Below are 21,586 nucleotides of genomic sequence, written 5' to 3' on the forward strand. Positions count from 1 at the left end.
CCAAATTAAAATTTTATTTGGCATCTGTTTTGTTCTGTGTGTTTAGAGGTGCCCACATCTTGGGTGTGTGCTTCAGTTGTTGTCTCCAGACCTACTTAAATCTCCTGGCTGCTACATCCTCCTAGATGCCCTGGGCTGGATTCAACTATCCGGTTCAAGAAAAACAGGGCTTTCTTCCCCTTTTCTTTCTGCCCATCTTTTCCAACATACTCTTCAATGTTTCCAAGCTTTACACTTTCCAGTCTCATTATCTGCATACCTACCGTAAATTTAAGGCACCCCTCCCCCCTCAAAAAATAATAATACTAGGAACTGTAGTTTGTTAAGGGTGGTGGAATTGTAGCACTGTATGGGGTGAACTTCAGTTCCCAGGGTTCTTTGCAGTAGAGGGTGTGCTTTAAATGTATGGTGTGTAACGATGAGGCTGGGAGGGGTAAAGAGAGATTGTGTTTGAATCTCTTTGCTGTGTGAACTTGACAATGTAGAGTCCTCCTGATAACCATAGAGTTTCCCAGCCAGAAAAGTCTTGTCAACAAGTTATGGAAGGAGTAACTTGTGTCTCAGTGCTATGCTGAATTGACTTGACTCTTGGTCTTCCAAGTTTTTCCATAGACCAGCCCTCAAAACTGTGGCCACATGGAACTTCGGGATTATCAGTGGGAAGTCATTGATCCTGCCTTGGAGGGCAAAAATATCATAATTTGGCTACCAACGGGTTCCGGAAAGACTCGGGCAGCTGTGTATGTGTGTAAGAGGCACATGGAGAGCGTACAGAAGAGCAAGGTGGCTGTGTTAGTCAACACGGTAAGGACCAGGTGATGTGGGTGGGTGGGAGACAGACAGTCCCTTACCAAAAGACAAGGTTTCAGTCTCATTTCCCGGAAAATGTTTCACTGCTGTATTCTTGCCCTGGCAGGTGCCTCTAGTGGACCAACACCTGAAGAATGAGTTTAGCATCTTGCAGAATTGCTTCAACATTACAGCCATCAGTGGTGACAGCAACCAGAAGCTGTTCTTCTCAGAAGTGTTGAAGATGAGTGACTTAATAATCTGCACAGCACAGATCCTTCAAAATGCCCTTATCAGCCAAGAGGAGGAGATGCACGTGGACCTGACAGGTGAGCATCTGGTGGGAAAGAGGTGTTATAAGAGCTTGCTGGGCCAAACCAGTGACCCATCTAGTGCAGCATCTTGTTCTCTCAATGGCCCACCAGATGCCTATGGGAAGCCTGGAAGCAGGTCCTGAGAACAAGAGCTCTCTTCCATCCTGCACTTGGTATTCAGAAGGATACTGATTCTGACAGTAGAGGTAGAACATAGCCATCATGGTTAGTAGCCACTGATAGCCTTGTCCTACATGAATTTGTCTAATCCTATTTTAATGTGATCCCAGTTGATGGCCATAACCTCCTCTTGTGGGATGAACATAAGAGCCCAGCTGGATCAGATCAAAGCCCTATCTAGTCCAGCACCCTTTTCTCCACAGTGGCCAGCCAGTCGCTTCTGAAATGCCCACAAGGAGGACAGGAAGGAAACGCTGCTCCTCCACTGCTGGGTCATAATTCTGGGGCAACAAGCTTAAGTCTAATTAATGCGTGAAGGGGTTAATACCATGGAGTACGCTGTCCTGCCAGGTTTAGCTATGACACTTGCTTTACCTGGGGAGGAAATAGGTAATCAAGCCTATTATCTTCCAGCATGTGAAGAGGTTTGAACTGGTCATCAGCCATTCTCGAGTTCCTATGCCAGGAACTTTCACCACTTTGTAACTAAGATAAGTTTTACTGCCTGCGCAATTTTCTGAAGTACATGAATCTGACCTCTGAAGTGTTCATAAATAAACCCTTTTTAACTTGTCACATGTGGGGGCTTTTTCCTATGCTGGAGGAAGAGACAAAATTTGGAAATGAACTTTTTAAGGAGATATTAAAGATCTAACAGCCTATATTTCCATACTTGGCTGTATATTTTGTGATGTCGTCGTCATCATCATCTGTGCAGATTTCACCTTGTTGGTGATTGACGAGTGCCATCACACCCACAAAGGAACCGCCTACAACAAGATCATGGAGGGCTACCTCGAACGAAAGCTGAAGGGCGAAAAGAATTTACCACAGATCCTGGGGCTTACAGCCTCACTAGGTACGGGTGGTGCCAGCTCCCTGGAGGGAGCTCGGGAACACATTCTGCAGGTGAGTCCGATGGAAGACATTTGGCCCAAATACTGGAAGCATTGTCATTGTTGCTTTCCCCCTTTTTAACCTTATTTCTATTCAGAGGCTGCTTTGGTCTGCAGCTGCAGGCCCGTTTCACACAAACACTAAATACATAGGAGCATAGTTCATGTTAGAGTACTAAATGCCTGGCATCTGCAGCTGCAAGAGTCTTGTACAGCAGGTAATGGGAAAGACCTCTCTGCCTTGGACCCTTAAAACTTTCTACCAGTCAGAGAAGGCAGTACTACTTGGGGAGATTGACAAATAATCTCACCTGGCATAAGGTATCTTGCAATGCTCCAGATGAGGTGGTAACATATAGTACTGTTTCAACTGCAAGTGAGGGAATGCTCCACAAACACACACAGCCACAGCATATTAAGGAGAAAACCTTTTGCAGATACCGTATTTTTTGCTCTATAAGACTCACTTTTTCCATCCTGAAAAGTAAGGGGAAATGTGTGTGCGTCTTATGGAGCGAATGCAGGCTGCGCAGCTATCCCAGAAGCCAGAACAGCAAGAGGGATTGCTGCTTTCACTGCGCAGTGATCCCTCTTGCTGTTCTGGCTTCTGGGATTCAGAATATTTTTTTTCTTGTTTTCCTCCTCCAAAAACTAGGTGCGTCTTATGGTCTGGTTCGTCTTATAGAGCGAAAAATACGGTACTTGACATGTCTGCAAGTGACAAAGGCATACTTGGGTTCCTCACCCGTTTTCTTCCACTTTTATCACTTGTAAGTCAACTCCTACTGGTGTTTTAAGGGCTATAGGTCTGATCGTGGATTTAGCCGATGTCTCAAACGCTTGCGTGATTGACATAACGACTCCCTACAATTTGTTCTTTGAGCCAGTATAGCCTAGTAGCTAGGGCGTTGGGCTAGGACCCGGGAGACCAAGGTTCAAACCCCACTCAGCCATGAAGCTCACTGGCTGACCTTGGGTGACCTTGGGCCAGTCACAGTCTCTCATCTGTGTGGTGTAGTGGTTAAGAGCGGTAGTCTCGTAATCTGGGTAACCGGGTTCGCGTCCCCGCTCCTCCACATGCAGCTGCTGGGTGACCTTGGGCCAGTCACACTTCTCTGAAGTCTCTCAGCCCCACTCACCTCACGGAGTGTTTGTTGTGGGGGAGGAAGGGAAAGGAGATTGTTAGCCACTTTGAGACTCCTGAAGGGGAGTGAAAGGCGGGATATCAAATCCAAATCCAAACTCTTCATCTCAGTATAATCTACCTCGCAGAGTAGCTGCCAGGATCAAATGGGAGGGGGAAAGCCATGGATGAAGAGCTCCTTGGAAGAAAAGTGGGATATAAATGTAATAAAAAATGAGATAGATATATATATAACCCTTTCCAGATCTGTGCCAACCTGGACACTGAGAGAATCATGTCTTCTGATAAACACAAGTTCTACATTGATACTTACGGCCCACAACCCAAGAAGCAGTATAACCTGTCCCAACAAAGGCCTGAGGTAAGGTCCTCTTGCAACTACAGGGCAACTGTGAAGAGGCACCAGAGGCACCATGATGAGAAGGTGACTCTGGAGCTCTGAGCAAAGTAAAACATGCCCATAGGATTTTGTTTTCCTTGTCTGAATGCGAACGCTCCTCTGATCTGTCATCTTCAGGATCCCTTTGCAGAACAACTGATGGAGATAATGGCACAGATATATAGTTACCTGAATGAGCCTGACTTGACTATGGATTTTGGTACCCAGATCTTTGAGCAGCAAATTGTGGTGCTTGAGAAGGAAGGTGAGTCCTCAATAAGCGGCTTTGCAGTACACGAATATGACGGGAGGGACAGGAAACATGTCCACAGGCAAGTTAAGTGGCTTCCTTCCTGGAAATGGCTCCCAGTATGTTTCCAAGCTGACCTTTAAGGCCCTAAATATTCTCAGTCCTGTATACCTGAAGGAGCGTCTCCACCCCCATCGTTCAGCCTGGACACTGAGGTTGAGCACCGAGGGCCTTCTGGTGGTTCCCTCACTGCGAGAAGTGAAGTTACAGGGAACCAGGCAGAGGGCCTTCTCAGTAGTGGCGCCTGCCCTGTGGAACACCCTCTCACCAGATGTCAAGGAAATAAGCAACTATCTTACTTTTAAAAGACATTTAGGGAAGTTTTTAATGTTTAATGCTGTATTGTGTTTTTAACATTCAGTTGGGAGCCGCCCAGAGTAGCTGGGGAAACCCACCCAGATGGGCGGGGTATATATATATTTATTTTTATTTTTATTCCACTTGCATCCTAAAATATTTTTTATTGAAAGTTTCAGGGATTGAATATAGGGTCTGTTACAAATGATCTTATCATAGAATGATAGAACCATAGAACTGTAGAGGTTGAAGAGAGTCCAAGTGTCATCTAGTCCAACCCCCTGCAATGCAGAAACCCCACCCCACCCTTCTCACAGTAAGGTTTACCTGGTGTGTTATTTATAGTCTTTCCATTGGCAGCTGAAAGCCTTTTTATTCACCCAGGCTTTTTAACGGCATTATAAATCTGGGGTGTAAACTATTTCATGCTGCTTTTTTGCAAAAAGGGTTTTTGCCATCTTTTATTGTTTTTTTTTAATTATCATTGCAGGTTGCTTTCATTGATAATTCTGTTCTAAGCCACTCAGGGAAAGTTGGTTGATGGGCAGCTATATGATTAATCATAACCATTATCTTATTTGTCTCTTTCACATTGTCAGGAGCAAAGCGCTTTTGCCAAAAGACCCGAGTGTGTGCCTTGCACCTACGTAAATACAACGATGCCCTGATGGTCAATGACACTGTGCGCATGATTGACGCCTACAAAATTCTGGATGAGTTTTACCTGCTGGAAAATGCTACTAAGGCGTTGCAGAACCCTGCTGAGCAGTACCTGGTCCGGCTCTTTGACAGTAAGTGTTCTCAGAGGAGGTACACTGAGAAATTTGATTCAGTTTGCATTTAAAGGTGAGCCTTCCTGATTTGCACTATCCAGAACAATAATTGAACAGAAACACCACCATTTTGTTCTGCTTACATTTTAATGTGAAACTACCTAATTTGAACTTCTCAAGCCAATACACAAGCTAAAGCAGATGTCCTTCAAAATTCACACTTCTCTGAATTTTGCAATGCAGTTCTCCAACCAATGTGTACAGAAATGAATATATTGAGGAAAGTGTGTACCAAAATGCACATATTAGTGAAAATTATGTACAATAATGTATTATATTAGGGGTTTGGGTTTTGTTTGTTTTGTTTGCAAAAACATGTATGTTAGTCAAAACTGCATGCAAAATGTGTTTATTAGGAAAAAATCACACTAAAATGTTTATGAATGAGACCTTGTAAAAGGAAAATGCAGATTGCTGCAGAACTAAAGAAAACTGAATCAAAGACTGAAAAAATGAGAAATGGAGAGAAACCAAAACTGACTGATTGGTCCATTCCTTCTCTGAAATCAGGTGGGTGAGTTGGCCAAGAGAAGAGTCCATATAAACAGGCCAGGAACAAGTTCCCAGTTCCATGTAATCAGCTAGGTCAGCACTTAAAACTATCTCTTGAAGAGAGACTCTTGAAGAAAGAGGAAGAAAAAGAACTACATGGAAGTGGAAAGATGAAACTTCAGAAAAAAGAGGAGGAGGTGCTGCCCAGCAGACACATTCTTTTGAAGAGACTCTGCTGGATGCAGCACATCCAGGAATGACTTCTTTGGGCACCGGTAGTCAGACCGCAACTGGATATGTGGTCCATTTCCCCCCAAACACCTCCAAAAAATATAACATTATGGCATTCAGTGTTTCTGACAAAGTGAACTATGCCACTTGGCACCAAGCAAAGATGGAGCGAGATCTCAGCAGTAAGAAGATCTACCAGGAAGAAGAGATGCCGGAGTCGGGAGCTGGCAGCGAGTTCAACTGCAACCTGCGTGAGGAGGCACAGCACAAAAAATATGGCATTACCTTAAAGGAGTTCAAGCTTGAAAACCAGCCCTGGATCCTGAAAGTCATCGGCAAGACTGGGCGCAAGTTCAAAGGTGTGAAAAAGGGTGGGGTGATAGAAAACACCTCCTACCACATCTTCACTCGGTGTCCAGGTGGTGCCTTTGAATCCTTCCCAGTCAACAGCTGGCATAACTTCATACCCATTGCCAAGTGTCGCACGTTGACTGCAGAGGAAGCTGAGGAGGAGTGGGAGAGGCAGAACAAGGTTCTGAACCACTTTAGCATCATGCAGCAGCAACGGCTGAAAGACCAAGGCGATGAAGAAGAGCAGAAGGCTGAAGAAAGACAAAAAAAAAGGGAGCTACCAAAAAAATCCATGACCTGGAAGATGAGCTGGAGATGAGCTCGGATGACAGCGAGTTCAGCAATGTAGATGAGAATAAATACACCAAGCCCAAGAAGAAAGCCCCTTTGACGAAGAAAAAGAAGAAGGGATCTGACGATGAAGCCTGTGAAGACAGCGATGATGGGGACTTTGAAGGCCAAGAGGTTGACTACATGTCTGGCGGACCCAGCAGCTTTGTGGAAGAAGCAGTGGGCAATCCCAAAGTGACCAAAGAGGAAGACATCCCAAAAGGTATAGACGAAGCAAGCAGGAGTAGTGAAGACAGCAAGGAGGAGAAGCCTGTGGAGGAGGAGAAGAGAAGAAGGCCCCGACTCCCCAGGATAAAAAGAAAAAGAAAGACACCAGTGATGAGTCTGAGATGTCTGAGGACAGCGACATTGACAGTGAAGCATCTTTCACAATCTTCATGATGAAAAAGAAAACTCCTCCCAAGAAAGAACGCAAGGGCTTGGCTAGCAACTCACAAGGGGATGCCCTTGGATGCTGGCACGTCAGCTAACAAAGTGGAGCAAGGAAAGCAACAGGCAGGGTCCAGTGAGCTCACTGCAGCAAAGAGGCTGAAGTTGGACACTGGGCCCCAGGCCTCATCATCTCTGGGAAATCAATCCCCAGCCACAGTCGGGCAAGTCAGCAGTGTTGATGTGCAGCTGACGGAGGATGCCGTGTGCTACTCCTTGACCTGAGGGCCCATGACCACAAAGGATTTGCTGAAGAAACTGCAGACCAAGAAAACGGGGCTGAGCAGTGAGCAGACGGCCAATGCGCTGGCCCAGATCCTGAATCGGCTCGATCCCGAGTGCAAGAACATTGAAGACAAGATTCACTTCTTCCTCAAGGAATGTGGAGGGCAGAGGCTGGGCCAGATACAAACTGTCCTTTGGCATCCACCCTCCTGTTGGGCAGCTCTGAGCCCCCTTACATTTGGTTAGTAGCTGGGGGTGGCTACATGCTAGAACCATGTGGATCGGCATTCATACCCTTTGGGGAAAGCAAAAGAGCCATTCTCCTGCCTTTGTGCTGGTGGGATTCAGGGGCGGTGAAAGGGGGCAGAAGACTGGGACAGTCTCATGAGAGGCATTGAAGCCATGATCTCTCTGAATTGGAATAGTTTTCTCTTTCATGTGGAGCAGTTCACAAATGAAAAGTTGCCATTTTTAGAATGAACAGGAGCATTTTTTTACACACCCACAAACACCCACCCCACACCCTGTGTGTTCTCAAATGCTGGAAGGCCTTGAGAGGTAAACCATTCTCCACTGCGACTTGTTTTGAAACCAGTTCCACTCTTCTCCCCTGGCCTCCCTCACCCAAAATCACAGAGACTCTGAGAAAGCCATTACTGGGACACAAATACTTCTCCTTGTATTTTTATTTTTTTTAACACATTCTAAAATGGTGTGTGCTTTGGCAAACAGAGGAAGACGCTGCTCAGCCTGAACCTGCCATGAGTTGCTTCCTCCAGCTCAGGGGTCTGCAACCTTTAAGACAAAAAGAGCCACTTGGACCCATTTCCGAAGGAAAAAAACCTGGGAGCCGCAAAACCATTGCGACATTTAAAACAAATATATCTGACAGCGGGCGGAAAGGTGGCGTCGGGACGGTGCGTGACTAACGCACGCACCGCCCCCATGCGACGTCACAGCCAGTACAGCGCCCGCCACAGTGGGGAGTGTCGGGGAGCACAATGTGGCTCCTCCCCTCACTAGTATCCGCCCCGGAGACGTGGCAAAGGTGTGAAAGAGCCACATGCGGCTCCGGAGCCGCAGGTTGCTGACCCCTGCTCTAGCTGGTTGCATAGAGTTGTTTTCAGTCTGCCCTAAAAAAGTTTTGGGGATTTTGGGGGGGTAAAGACAAGAAATGGGAATAAATTAAGCAAATTGGAAAAAGAAAGAAAGAAAAAAGAGGAGGAGCTAACGAGCGAAAAGAAACTGTTTATGAGACTGACTGCTCTCCAACAGACACTGTTGCCATATGGTGACCAACATTGTGGTAAGCTATAGTGGGCCATTTGAAGTTTTGTGGGTTTTGTTTTTTCACTTACTGTTACATTGTTGATTGGTTGTGCTAACTGTTTTTAATCTGTAAGATAAAGCAATATTCTTCCTAATCATCAGACTCAAGATCTGAGATCCGTGTGCTGTGCTCTTGCCTTGCAGGCTACAAAGCACGCCTCTTGGCCATTGCTCAAGACAAGGGCTTTGAGAATCCCAAACTTAAGGAGCTGCAGAAAGTCCTCCAGAATCAATTCCAAGAACTGGAGAGCTCGCGGGGCATTGTGTTCACCCGGACACGTCAGTGCGCTCACTGCCTTCATCAGTGGGTACAAGAGAACCAGAATTTGCGTGAACTCGGGATCAAGGCTGCTGTGTTGACCGGGGCTGGCTTCAGCAGTCAGACAAAACACATGACCCAGGTAACATTAACAGTTCTCCCACAGATCAAGTGAGGGATGTTGGAGACCGTAAGGGGACCTTAGGGTAGATTCATAGTTGTATGCATATTACTTGATTTCTCTTGAGTTGATATATCCTAGAGGAACACGTCAACTGCTTCCATTGAAAGCCATTGCGTTAGAGGTAACACTAGGTGCCAAGAGGTGCCAAGGACTGAATGCGCTTGTGTGAACTGACTTCAAGAGAGAGGGCAATGCAGCCCATTAAAACTAAGAAGAAAAATAGGCTACCGAATGCAAAAGAAGCCCAGTCTTTGGCGCGTTCCACAGCTGTCTTGCAGCCACCAAGATTTTCTCTGAGGACAGATCCTGTATAACATAAAAACGGAGCACACAGATCACCATCAGCTGCAGGGTGGGCCTGGCTTCCTCCTAGCTTTGAAGCTGAATTGGCTGGTGTACCAATTATTGAATTAGAACAGTAGGTGGTCTATTAGATTTGTGCTTTTCTCCATGCTTCACACAGACACAAAGTTTTAATTCCAAAATTAGTCCAGGGATATTGGGGGAGGTGCCAGGGAAGCAGATTTATTGACAACATCTATTGGAATATTCTAGAAGAAACTTGTAAATGGCCTTGAACAAGTTGCTAGGCAATGGAAATTTCCCCCAGCAACAGGTGTCCTTATCAGGGCATGTGATCCACTAAGTCTGGGCCAGCGTAAATGAGTATGTGAATGAGCCAGCATTAGATCTCTGGCCAGATGGCTAAAAAGAGAAAAAGATTATGTTTCTTCATTTGTTTTTTTATTTTATTTTTAATGACCAGTGTAAAGTTTTGTACATAATAAAGACCCTGAGAAACAAAACCCAATGGTGTTTATAATGGGAATTTCACTAAGAGATAGCTGGAATGCTGCTGCTGCTGCTGCTGTAAAGAAGTAAAAGATGCAGGAAAATATTTCTGTATAAAGAACTCTGCTACAGAAAGGAAAGAGAACCCAAGAGTTTTCTTTTTCTGCTCATGAACCAGCCATTCAACAATGTGCGCAGCTAGTTATTGTATCAAAGCTATAATTTTTTCCCAAATTTAGACCTGGAAAGGGATCATATGCTCAGATAGAGTGCAAAGGTGCTTTTAGAGCTACCCAAGCGTTCTAAAAATGTTAGGAGCATCCTTTTGTGCCCTTATTGTCCTGCAAACACACATTTCAAGAGGGCAGTCCCAGTTGCTCCGAAGGCCAATGTTTATGTGATGTTAACCGCTTGCGCTCTGGGGTTGAGGACGCAAGAGAAGCTTCAGCCCAATGCCTCAACAAGCTCCACATCTTTTCACCCTGTCTTGGGTTGTTTCCTCCAGCAACAGCAGAAAGAAGTCATCTATCAGTTCCGCAAAGGGACCCTCAATCTGCTCTTCTCCACCAGCGTGGCTGAAGAGGGGCTGGACATCCCAGAGTGTAATATCGTCGTCCGCTATGGACTGATGACGAACGAGATTGCCATGATGCAGGTCAGTCAGCACTACTCTTGGGGGGAACTTGTTGGAATTCACTCTTGACCTCTGCCATGGGGTGCCTTACAGTACTCAGTATATCCTGGGAGAACATGCTGCAGAGGCCCAAACCCTGGTTCTTTTATTCCAGGCCCTGGGTCTCCTGCTTCCTTTTAGTTGCTTTTTTATACTCCTCATCACCGTAAAAAAATCAACCTTTGTTACAGGGCAGCTGGGCACACCGCAGAGTGCAGTGCCAATGAGACCCCTGTCACCCACCCTCTTCATTTGTCCATATACATATCAATTATTGTATGGGAAAATTTATATGGGGGCGGGGGACTATGCCCCAAGTCCTTTAAGTAACCAGCAATTCCCCAATATAATGGCTATCCAGCATCACAGAGGACAATGCGGTTATAATGGGAAATGATGGCTGAGTGGACCACGTGGCTATACCTTGTTTGCCTCTACATAGTTCCATCCTTATTTCAGACATCACAATATAGTGATATATTGCGATGTTTAGCTGGTGATACATCGTGATGTTGAAAGCCAGGTATCGCCCAGCCCTACCTAAGGGGACAGGCAAAAGAGAAGCCGCTGGGCTGGATTTCTAGGGAAGGACGCAAGCACTCTTCTCATCACCTTTTCAGGCCAGGGGACGTGCCCGTGCCCCGGACAGCACCTGCTGTGTTTTGGCCAAGGCCAACAGCAAGGAAGTCGCCCGTGAGAAGCTCAATGAGACCCTGGAGGTCCTGATGGAGAAAGCGATTGTGTGGGTGCAGCAGCTGCAGCTGCAACAGCCTCAACGAGAATACCGCCTAAAGGTAAAAGGACGTTTTTGGGGAAGGGGGTAGCCGGTGGATGCACAGAGCCGATAGAAGCAAGGGTGGAGGAAGCCATCGGTAAAGGAGTAAAACCATGCATTTTTTGGGGGGTGGCCTTTTTTGGAGGTGGGGAGAGAATAACACACTTTGAGGCAAGTAACACATGCAGGAAAATCACATGGTTGAGCTCTTCCTGGACTATCTCTTCAGAATGTGGAGGGGAGAGATGCACATCTGAATGCTCCCTCATGTATAAACATTAAAAACAATACCTAGAGAAACCAGTGTAGCTAGAGGGGGTTGTTGCTTTTTCAACTCAAGGCCCACCTTCCCTAATTGGGAACCTTCGGAGGGCCATATGCCAGTGAGGGGGATGGGGAGGCTGGGGGCAAAACAGAGCAGACATGACTCTTACAGTGGTACCTCTGGTTGTGAACGGGATCCGTTCCGGAGGCCCGTTCACAACATGAATAGAACACAACCCGCAGCGGCGCGTCTGCACACACACAGATTGCGATTTGCCACTTCTGTGCATGCATTATGTCCTTTTGTGCATCAGCGCATGCACAAGCGGCAAAACTTTCCAGTACTTCTGGGTTGCCGCGGGACGCAACCTGAAAAAATGTATCATGAAGCAAACGTAACATGAGGTATGACTGTATATAGAAATTCCATTCCTGGCATACAAAAGTCGGAGGTCAATGCGTGCTCGCTCACACTCACACCCCTTTCTGTTTGGGCAAGCGAGAGACACTACCAGAGTTCAGGGACACTTGGGAGATGCCAGCTGAGGCGGGCGCATGCTCTGCTTTCCCCCACCAGCATATGGGGTGGGGGGGTGTAGCGGGGGGGGGGAGAGCGAGGCTCGACACATGACTGAGAACAGCTGGCCTTGAGGGTTGAAAACAGTAGGATAAACAAGGCAAGTCAGTAATTTACATCGAAATTAACTCCTAGAATAGAGGAACAGAATTGTAAGGGTTCTGCAATCACAGTAATTGATCAAAAGAGATCTGGGTTTGCTCCTGTGGGAATACAGGACTCACCAGACCCCCTCAGTGAATGATAGATGGTTAAAGAGCTCTTGAGGGCACAATGAGCCTAAGCAAAACCCTTATAACTGAAAGGAAAACAGTGAGTCATCTCAGACATGTTCCTGCAAAAACATTCAAGTAAGGTCTGGGAAAGGGTGTGGCCTTGGAAAAATCCCAAGGGCTGGCTAGAGAGGGCTGCATCTGGCCCCTGTGCCTGAGTGTCCAACTAGGTCTAAGGGGACCCAGTTTCTAATCCGCTCACCCCCATGAAGCTCATTGGGTAGCCTTGGGCTACTCTAACGTACCTCACAGGGTTGTGAGGATAAAAGGGTGGAGGGAGCCAAACTCTTTGGAGGTGATAGGGATATAAAACTAGTCCATTAGGGAGAAAGTTAGGTTAGGAACCTTCTCTCCAAAGCTCTGGGCTATCCTTGAACAGGAAGTTGTGCTGTTTGATTTTTAATTAGGGGGCATTCTGAAGTGATACAGCCCTGCAAGACCTTCAACATCCTGAATATGTAGCTTTGCTGTGGGGAAAAGATGTTATTGCTCATTTAAGGCACACAGAGGGCTATTGCAATTTTCATTTGTGACAGTCCTAGGAAGGGAGGAAATTGCTCCCGTTTTGTATAGGGGGAATAGTGGCTAGGCATTACTTTTTCCAGATCTTTCAGGAACAGTTAAGCTAAAGAAGATGTGAAACATGAAATGGTATTAATTGGACCATGTTGTCTCTGAATAATTAAGCTATGAAACACTGAAAGAAAGTAAGCTAAGACTTAAGCAATGATTTGCTGTGCAGCTATTTTACGTTTCCAATGGGTAGAACAGAAGAAGCATCAATGGTAGTGCATTGGGAGAGGAATACTCTCCAGGCTGGCAAACCTGAAGAAATGGAGGGTGGTGGGAGGAGATTCTAGAATGATTTTTTAAGAACCAGATTCTCTGGCTACTTCTCACCTGCAGTCTCTCCCGGCTCAGACCCAATCAGCTAACTCCCTTTGTCCCTCCTAGATTGAAAAGCTTCAGCGTGACGCTGTTGTCGGCCGCAGGGTGCGGGATGCTGAACGCGAGCAACAACGCCGCCTGCACGATCCAGACTCTGTGTGCTTCTACTGCATCAACTGCAATGTGGCAGTCTGCTATGCCAGCGACCTGCGCCTAATAGAGAATATGCACCGCATAAACATCAATCCCGACTTCAGGTGAGTAAAGGTAAGAAGACCAGAAGCTTTTAGAATCTCCATTCTGTTTGCCTCATCCGAACAGGAAGCAATAGGGGAGACAACCCAGAGTGTGGCTGTTGCTCTGCCAACTTTGGCTGAGGTTGACCCAATGTTTTTCTAAGTCAGAGCTGGCCCAACCAACTTATGCTTGTTCACAGAATGGAAGGGAAAGGGACTTTGGTCCTCCTCCTCCTCAGTATTTCTTAATAAAAAGAAGGGCCTCAGATGATCCGGGCACAGGTCTATGCACAATATATGCCTAGATCATACCAAAAGGCCATCTGTCACCAGATGTTGTTGGACTACAGCTTCCATCATCTCTGACAATTGGCTTTGCTGGGTCTTGTGACTCCAGGAACATCTGGAGTGCCACAGATTGGCCATCCCGGTGGAAGGCACTATGTATGCTGATGGGAAACCATAAATACTGCTGCTGGAGTTGAGGATCAGTCAAGAGCGTTGCAATGCAGCAGTAAAGTTTTAGCCTGCAAAGGGCTTTGTACTGTTTCAATGAAACTGTAACGGTAAGAGAATGAGAAGTGCTGTGGGGATGCAAACCTCTTTGAGGTCACTTGTGACAAAAAGTGGTGTCTAAATACAGTAAACAATCCAGCACCTTTTAAAAAACCACAGCCAGACACAAGCAGGGCATAGATAAGAGCCTTCCCTTTTGTTTCCACCTGGAATTTAATTTTTAAGAGGGATACTGCTACTAAACATGTAAATTCAGTTTTGTTATTATGGTTGCTACCTATTCATAGACCTATTTGCCTTGTAGTTGCACAGTCTTTTTCTTTTTTTAACACCTTCTAGGTAGTCAAAAGCCATTTCCTGTAGCAAACTCCATAAAGTGAGGAATGCCTTTTCAAAAAAATAATTGAACCTGTTAGATATGTAAAGTTTTATGTAGTTGTGCATGGGGTGGACACCTGGATGGAAGAGCTTTTGTATATGTAATGCTTATGGCATGTGGTGCAGTATTTACAACAGAACAAAAAGGAGGCTCTCTGAAAATGACCCTCAAACACCTTACCTTTCTACTCAGCAACTGAAATAGGTATCTAGGTTGCAACAGATTTGTGTATTCAGCTAGTCTCACAAGCAAGAAATTAAGTAACCAGTTTGTTGTTGTTCTCTATTTAGTCCGTATTACAGAGCATCACATAGCCATGTGATGATTCCTCGCGAGTTTAGGGACTGGAAGCCAGGCAGCTCCATCAGCTGCAGTAATTGTGGGCAGGTAAGTGCAACCAGGGCTTAGGCATTACTGCCGTAGGGTGCATTTTTGTTAATTCACCTACTTTTGGAACTTTTTGTTGTATTTGAGGAGAGAGAATGGGTGGCTAGGTAAAGGATTGTAAGATTTGAGACAAAGGATACGACCAGTCTCATAGCCACTAAATTCATTCTTGTGACAACGCCCACCTTCAGCCAGTTTTTAAAACTTCCAAGGTCTGGAAACTTGGACATGTCAGTAAGAGATGCCAGATTCCATATTTGAACATGTAGCCATGTAGCTTCCTTGATCTCCCTAAGGTTTAAATGTTGTGTATCTCCCCCTTTCATGGGAATCTGTAATTAGTCTAGGGAGTAGCTACTCTACAGAAAAGGTCTTGGGAGCAAGGGGCGAGGGTGGATGAAGCCTGGCAGTAGGCTACATGTTTCACCATTAATTATGGGTTCTAGCCCATAATTGCTCTGCCTTCTGCTCTTCACATTACTTCTGTCCAACTGGGCATGAGGAAACCTGTCGTGTAGCTGAGTCTTCTAACTGGTCCTTGGAGCTAGAATAGAAGGCAGAACATGCATTACAGATCAGTAGGCAAGTGCTAAGAACCCAATCAGCCAAGCTCCAGTAATTAAACCTTTGCAAATATTAGTTGGGCGCAGCTGAAGGTGAAAGATGCAAAAGAGGACAGGTTGCATGACCACCTGCTGGAATTCCCTCTTCTCCCTAACTGGTCTGTATTTTGAAACTCTACACCTCTAGGCCACCCAGGTAGAACAAAGTTACATACAGTCAAGCTTGCTGAAATCAATTAGCCTCAGGGTGTTTAACTACATTGGATTGAGGAGCTGAACTACATATCTGAACGGCTGTATAATAATAATAATAATAATAATAATAATAATAATAATAATAATAATAATAATATTTATACCCCAACAAAATATTAAAATACAGCAATGCATCAAACATTAAAAGCTTCCCTAAACAGAGCTGCCTTCAGATGTCTTCTAAAAGTCTGGTAGATGTTGTTCTCTTTGACATCTGGTGGGAGGGCGTTCCACAGGGCGGATGCCACTACTGAGAAGGCCCTCTTCCCTGTAACTTGGCTTCTCGCAGTGAGGGAACCGCCAGAAGGCCCTCGCCTCTGGACCTCAGTGTCCGGGTAGAACAATGAGCGTGGAGACGCTCCTTCAGATATACTAGACCGAGGCCACTTCATAAATTCAGTAGTCTATCAGACAAAACAAAATGCATCCATTTCTCCCTAGAGATTATTGGCTTGATTATGAAACACTGTAGGGTTCCTTTCCTAATTGATTAGTCTTAAAATTCCTAGGTCACAGTTCAGTGAAAATGGTTTTGTGTTTTGTCTACTTTTGGCATGGGCTAATGCTTTCCCCAACTAAGTGTGGTGGCACCCTTTTGAAACCTGGGTGGGCCTTGCCAATAACCTAACCGACCTGCTTCTTCTCCATACAGGAATGGGGCATGGAAATGATCTACCGGGAAGTCAAACTTCCCATGCTTGCCATCAAGCATTTTGTGGTGGAAACTCCAGACGGCCGAAGGACCTACAAGCAGTGGAGCAAAGTTACCTTTGACATCAAAGAGTTTGACTATTTTGAATACTGTACTACTAATGCCTTGCTGGACAGCTAAGACATGGGGGGAAAGTGAAAAATGAACTAGTGCCCTCTAATATACCCAGTGTTTTGCATCCATAGGACATAATGTCAATACTCATAATGTCAAATCAATGCATAATGCCTTTGGGGGAATTCTCAGGAACATTTCATGAAAAAGAACAGGTGATTAAGGTGGGAAGAGAAACTTCACGGCCACTAGCAAGTCTTATCTACCTGAAACGGCTGTCTGGTTCTCTAAAACAAGAGGCTGGTCAGGGAAAATGCCTTATATGAGTGATGTCAAACTTGCAATTAAAATATATATTTTAGGGAGGGCTGGATTCTATGAAGGAAGTGTGTCTGTCTGTAGGATGTGTTTGTGTGTCTTGCTGTAAAATATTCCACATCCCTCATGCAGTCTGGTGTATAGTGTCACTCTTATCAACCACTGCTTGTTGGTTTTTTTAATTGGATCTTGCAGGGGCTGGTCTATAACCTGGAAGCCCACTAGATTTGTAATTCTACTATGATATAGTCTATAAAACAATATTAACCTACACTATGTAGAACGTGTCATTTTATTCCCCTATCTATTCCTTAAGTGTGTTATCCTTGCTTTATAAATCACCTGCATTTAATTCCTCAACATTACCAACAAGACTGACCACACTGGTGATGACAAAAGAATTTTAAGCCTAGTATAACTACACAGAGAAATGCAAAAGAGCACTGAAATCACAGAGAATAATTACTGATTTAATGATGCTTTTAATTTACAGGATACAAATTTTTAAAGTTTTCAACAAGAATTAAAGTGCGCAATTTTACAGTATTCCAGCTCTGACCATTATGGACCAAATATACATATGTTACAGAAATATATACACATATCTGCAAGTATTTTACATTCATGTACATTTTAACGATAACCACTCTCACAATCTTAAATGTTGCTTTTTCTTTTTGCATTTAATTTATGGTAGAGCAAAAAAACAAAGACGTATACCCTTCGAGATTTTACAATTTTTACAGCTTGTTCATCTGATACTATCAACTAAGACTTACCCCTGCTTCCACACAAGAATCATTCGTGACATATTCCATATATTTCAGCTGCGTGACACTCTGAAGACTGTTGTGCAGTTGGTTGTTTTGTTTTGTTTTTTGCCGATTTCCCCCATGCCCTGCCTGCTTGTAACATTTTCCACCTTCTAAACTTCTTGAGACCAAGAGCAGGTGAGCTTCTATGCATTTTTATGTGGAACACTGGCTGGTATGTTGCATTTGTCGCAGAAAGGGAAATAGTTTCCCCTTCTTCCTAGAAAAAGGATTTAGATCTCTCATGAGATCTATTCCTTTTCTTTAATTTAAAATATATTTATGCATTTGCAAGGAGTAACTCCAGACTGAGTAATACTGGAATTACATGTCCGGGGTGTGTGTGTTTTTTATATACTCTTCTACTTCAGTAGAAAAATCTTGGGGGAAATCAAATCTACATTCACTTTGAGAAAACGGGAAATAACAAAGTAGCCCCCAAACTGGAAAATTATTTAATTTTTTCTCTTTAATGCATTTACACAATGGGTACCTCCCAATTAGATTTTAAATTGTTTACAGTGTACTTTGAGTGTAAAATATTGTGGAAACCAAGCCATCCCATAAATAAGATGTGCAAATTATAAAATTGGTTACCTTTTGTTAAACTGGATGAAGAAAGCTTTGAGTAGGGACTGAACTGTCATCAAGAGTTATTTTGCATGGATGAGAACATTCTAGTTTGCCCAGCAAAATTCTATCAAGAAAGAAACACATTTCTTCTTAGAAGATGGTGCTTAAATCCAGGGAAGAGGAGATAACTAACCAATGGGGGGGGGGGATATAATTTACATGACTTGTGCTTAAACTGATCATCTCCTTTCCCATTTAATTTTGCTATGGTTGCTTACATCAGTGCTTCTCAAACTTTCTCATGGGGTGGACTGGCAAATCCCACCCCACCTGATGTGCTAGGAGTTGGTACTATACTGGGTACCTGAAGCATTCCACCCATCCTGGGCTGTGGTGGAGTCACCACAGACCAGCAGCCGATGGCTTATGAACTGGACCGTCACTGAGTAGCACTGGCTTACATGAATGAAAGCAAGACAATCGTCACCATGGATTTTGTTTGTGCTCCTCAGTGACATAAACTGTAGACACCATCTAGAACCTTAATCCTATTATCCATCACGTTAGCATTGTGGCAGAGGATGGTTACATCATTTTTCAGCAATGCAAAGATTACACCAATAAGGGACTTTTCATTTCAGGTGTGAAAGAATATGTGAAGTGCTAAAGCATGAACTCTTGAGGATGTTTGCTCCAAGGAGCTCTGATTGATCCTGGCTCACTGACCTGCTTTTGAACACTGTACAAACAAGTGGCAAAAATGTACACTGCTGCTTTTCATGTACAGAAGCGAGTGCATGCTAAATATCTGTACAAACTTATACTGCCCACAGCATGCCCTAAAATTAATGCAAGTCTTTCTAAATGACAGGATCCACTGTCCTGTGGGTACATGCGGTTCCTACTGTAAACCCTGGCTGAGGCAATGGGCAATGATTTATTTGACAATCGTAATAGCCCCACATGCAAAAAGAGCTGCTTTCTACCTTATGTTTGCATTGCGGCAAGAAAGCGCATGTGTGTGCAAGCTTCCCCTCTCAGTTTAACCAACAGGGCAGCTCCATGTACACACCCCTTTGCACATGTTTTTCTTCTTCTTCTCTTAATGACATTTTTTAATGCAACAAAATATTTTTGGGAAGAGGGTGGCGTCATAGGCACCAGCCAGTCAGCACTGTGCACATCTGGCATTTGTTGAAACCAGCAGAAAATTTCTCCTCAGCTCAACATGCTCTGAGAAGGAAGCAACGATTGTGCTTCCACACTGCTAACTCCTCTTTTCATGAACAATGTTTACATAGCCCTAGACTTACGAGTGCACTAATCTATAATCATTTGGAAAATACAATGGAGAAAAGTGTTCCTTTTTTATGCCTTCAGGAAAAAAGCAGTTCACGGTTGTGAACCAATACACTAGTTACTTGCCCTGGGACACTCTTAGCACGATGAGCCTTGAGTTAGTCGGGAAAAATGAAGGATTGCAAGAAAAGGGAAAAAGCCACTCCACAACAATTGATTTGCACCTGCACATACAAAATGCCACTGAAGATGGATAAATGCTTTTGAGTTAAAGACTAAGAAGTCAATAGAGCTAAAGGTATCAAGATGGCACAGCGCTACAGACTTCTTTCATTATTCAAGTATATTTACATCCAGCAACAATAAAAACAATAGTACACTTAGTCAAAGTACAACTGATAATTACATTTGGTATACCCATGCTTTATCAAACTACTTTAATTTTTCCTATCACTGAAGCCATTTCCAGTGACCCAACCAAATTTCACTGTCCCACTGAAAGCAGAGAGACTTACGTTTACTAACTTTGGCAAGATTATGGCCAATATTCCACACACCCCAAATATGTCAAATTACAGCCAGCTGTAGATTCAAATCTAGCAAAGAAAAAAAAGGGGGGAGGGTTTAAGCCAATAAATTTGCAAGTCCCAAATTCATTCTCAACTGAGCAATTACAAAATTACTGTATTTAAAAATCAACTTGTATCAGAATGCAAGAACGTTTAAATAAGGCAGCAAAGACACTAGCACATAGTATTTCTACACTGTAAGTTTACCTTACTTATATTGGCAAAGTTGAAGGAGGAAAAATGCAGAAAATGTTCAGTTAAAAAAACAACATTTGACACACAAGCATTGTTTTGGGGTGGCTTATTGTCGGCAATGTGGATATTCCAAGTGGTCAGTCCTTTTGTGCACTACAATTCATGGAATTTATTCTCTGATGCAGCAGTGGGTGGGTGGGTTTCTCATCACTACCAACCCCATGAGGATCATCCACCAAACACCAAGGTACAGTGGCGTAGCGTGGGTTGCCAGCACCCGGGGCAAGGGAAGTAATTTGCGCCCCCTAACCCGTGGATTTGCGCACCCTAACCCTAACCCCCAGATGTTGCGCCCGGTGTGGCCGGCCCCCCCTGCACCCCCCACGCTACACCACTGCCAAGGTAACGTTATGGTTTGAACTGGCAGGCATTTTTAAGCCAAGTGATTTGCTGGCAACCTAAGTGCTGCTCAAGTGGTCAAGCAAGAGAATCATATGAAACACCATCAATGGATCGGTGCAGAAGGAGCACCAGGTCCTTGCTAACCACACTTAGCGAACGGGGATCCAGCTTCAGCAATGCATGCTTGGTCTCTGTCACTTCTACCTGCAGCAAGTTTTCCTTCTTCGGCATAGTTGAGCAGCTCATTGTCATTAACCACAGACCGTTATGGTTTCCCTTCATCTAGCATCAGAAGTAATTGGTAAAAGCACAAGGACATGCAGATTGGGTTACAAAAGCTGTCCCTCTCTCTCTACTGAAGCAATTACTTAAATTGGGTTGCAAAGTGTGTACATAAACACAAACACAAAAACACACACTCCTTCCTTATTGCATCTTGCTGCATGCTAACTCCATACAGAACCAGTCAAACAGACAGTTAAATAAAAGAAGAAATGGGGTAACAGTTAAAAGGCCAATACAACATGAAAATTAAGACGTCTGAACACAAATTCCAGTATTTTCCAACGACACACAGAAGTTCTGCTTAGAATGAGATACAGCTTGAAAATGTTAACCAAGAAGCCAGAACTTTTGTTATCCATATGTGGGATGGCCTCGGGAGAAAACAAATTAAAAGGGCCACTTCTTTGTCCTAGAAATCCTACAGAAATAAGAATGTACCTTAAAAGGTTTTGGAGCCAGAATAGGGTAAGGAAATCAGACTATATATCTTATTTACCTCATCTTTATTACAAAGTAGTCATTAGCTGTGCTTTACGCAGGAGTCTTAAGGACCCCAGCACTTGAACATCGAAGTAAATCTCATTTCTTTCAATGGAACTTTGCTTCTATGCAAGTGTGCTTAGGATATTTAATAGGAAGTGCTCTCTAAGTGCTAGATAGGGGCTTATTATTATTATTAGTATTAATGCTTTCCCTCCCCCCAAGGTTTGCACTACACACCTGCAAACTGGGAGGGGAAAGATGAAGGAAATCTGACATTACCTGTGTGCTTGTTTTCCATCCTCCAGCCCCCTCAT

At 44.3% G+C, this 21,586-nt stretch overlaps 2 protein-coding genes and 1 pseudogene across 7 annotated transcripts in view; 2 read left to right on the forward strand and 1 right to left on the reverse strand.

Moving 5' to 3' along the window:
* The window catches only part of LOC309542042 (general transcription factor IIF subunit 1 pseudogene), a 213,901-nt pseudogene extending 205,935 nt beyond the window's left edge, over positions 1 to 7,966 (forward strand). The window contains exon 2 of the transcript XR_014224561.1: positions 5,563 to 7,966. The product of XR_014224561.1 is annotated as a general transcription factor IIF subunit 1 pseudogene (transcript). The remainder of the gene's footprint in view (positions 1 to 5,562) is intronic.
* The window catches only part of DHX58 (DExH-box helicase 58), a 34,852-nt gene extending 18,335 nt beyond the window's left edge, over positions 1 to 16,517 (forward strand). For 4 of the 5 annotated variants that reach the window (XM_082240505.1, XM_082240503.1, XM_082240502.1 and 1 more), the window contains 12 exons: positions 602 to 804; positions 917 to 1,118; positions 2,002 to 2,192; positions 3,568 to 3,684; positions 3,841 to 3,967; positions 4,909 to 5,100; positions 8,695 to 8,951; positions 10,291 to 10,440; positions 11,079 to 11,252; positions 13,301 to 13,491; positions 14,656 to 14,752; positions 16,223 to 16,517. In XM_082240505.1, the coding sequence (XP_082096631.1) occupies positions 637 to 804; positions 917 to 1,118; positions 2,002 to 2,192; positions 3,568 to 3,684; positions 3,841 to 3,967; positions 4,909 to 5,100; positions 8,695 to 8,951; positions 10,291 to 10,440; positions 11,079 to 11,252; positions 13,301 to 13,491; positions 14,656 to 14,752; positions 16,223 to 16,402 (2,046 nt within the window). In that variant the 5' untranslated portion in view covers positions 602 to 636 and the 3' untranslated portion in view covers positions 16,403 to 16,517. Of the gene's footprint in view, positions 1 to 601; positions 805 to 916; positions 1,119 to 2,001; positions 2,193 to 3,567; positions 3,685 to 3,840; positions 3,968 to 4,908; positions 5,101 to 8,694; positions 8,952 to 10,290; positions 10,441 to 11,078; positions 11,253 to 13,300; positions 13,502 to 14,655; positions 14,753 to 16,222 lie in introns of all 5 variants that reach the window. The other variant, XR_014224041.1, reaches the window with a different exon arrangement.
* Positions 16,518 to 17,103: 586 nt separating this feature from the next.
* The window catches only part of FGD4 (FYVE, RhoGEF and PH domain containing 4), a 113,328-nt gene continuing 108,845 nt past the window's right edge, over positions 17,104 to 21,586 (reverse strand). Inside the window, exon 18 of the mRNA XM_082240479.1 lies at positions 17,104 to 19,934. The gene's annotated coding sequence lies outside the window, so the exon portion shown is untranslated. The remainder of the gene's footprint in view (positions 19,935 to 21,586) is intronic.

This window comes from Podarcis vaucheri, assembly GCF_965113315.1.
Source record: "Podarcis vaucheri genome assembly, chromosome: 10".
NCBI classification, from domain to species: Eukaryota; Metazoa; Chordata; class Lepidosauria; order Squamata; family Lacertidae; genus Podarcis; species Podarcis vaucheri.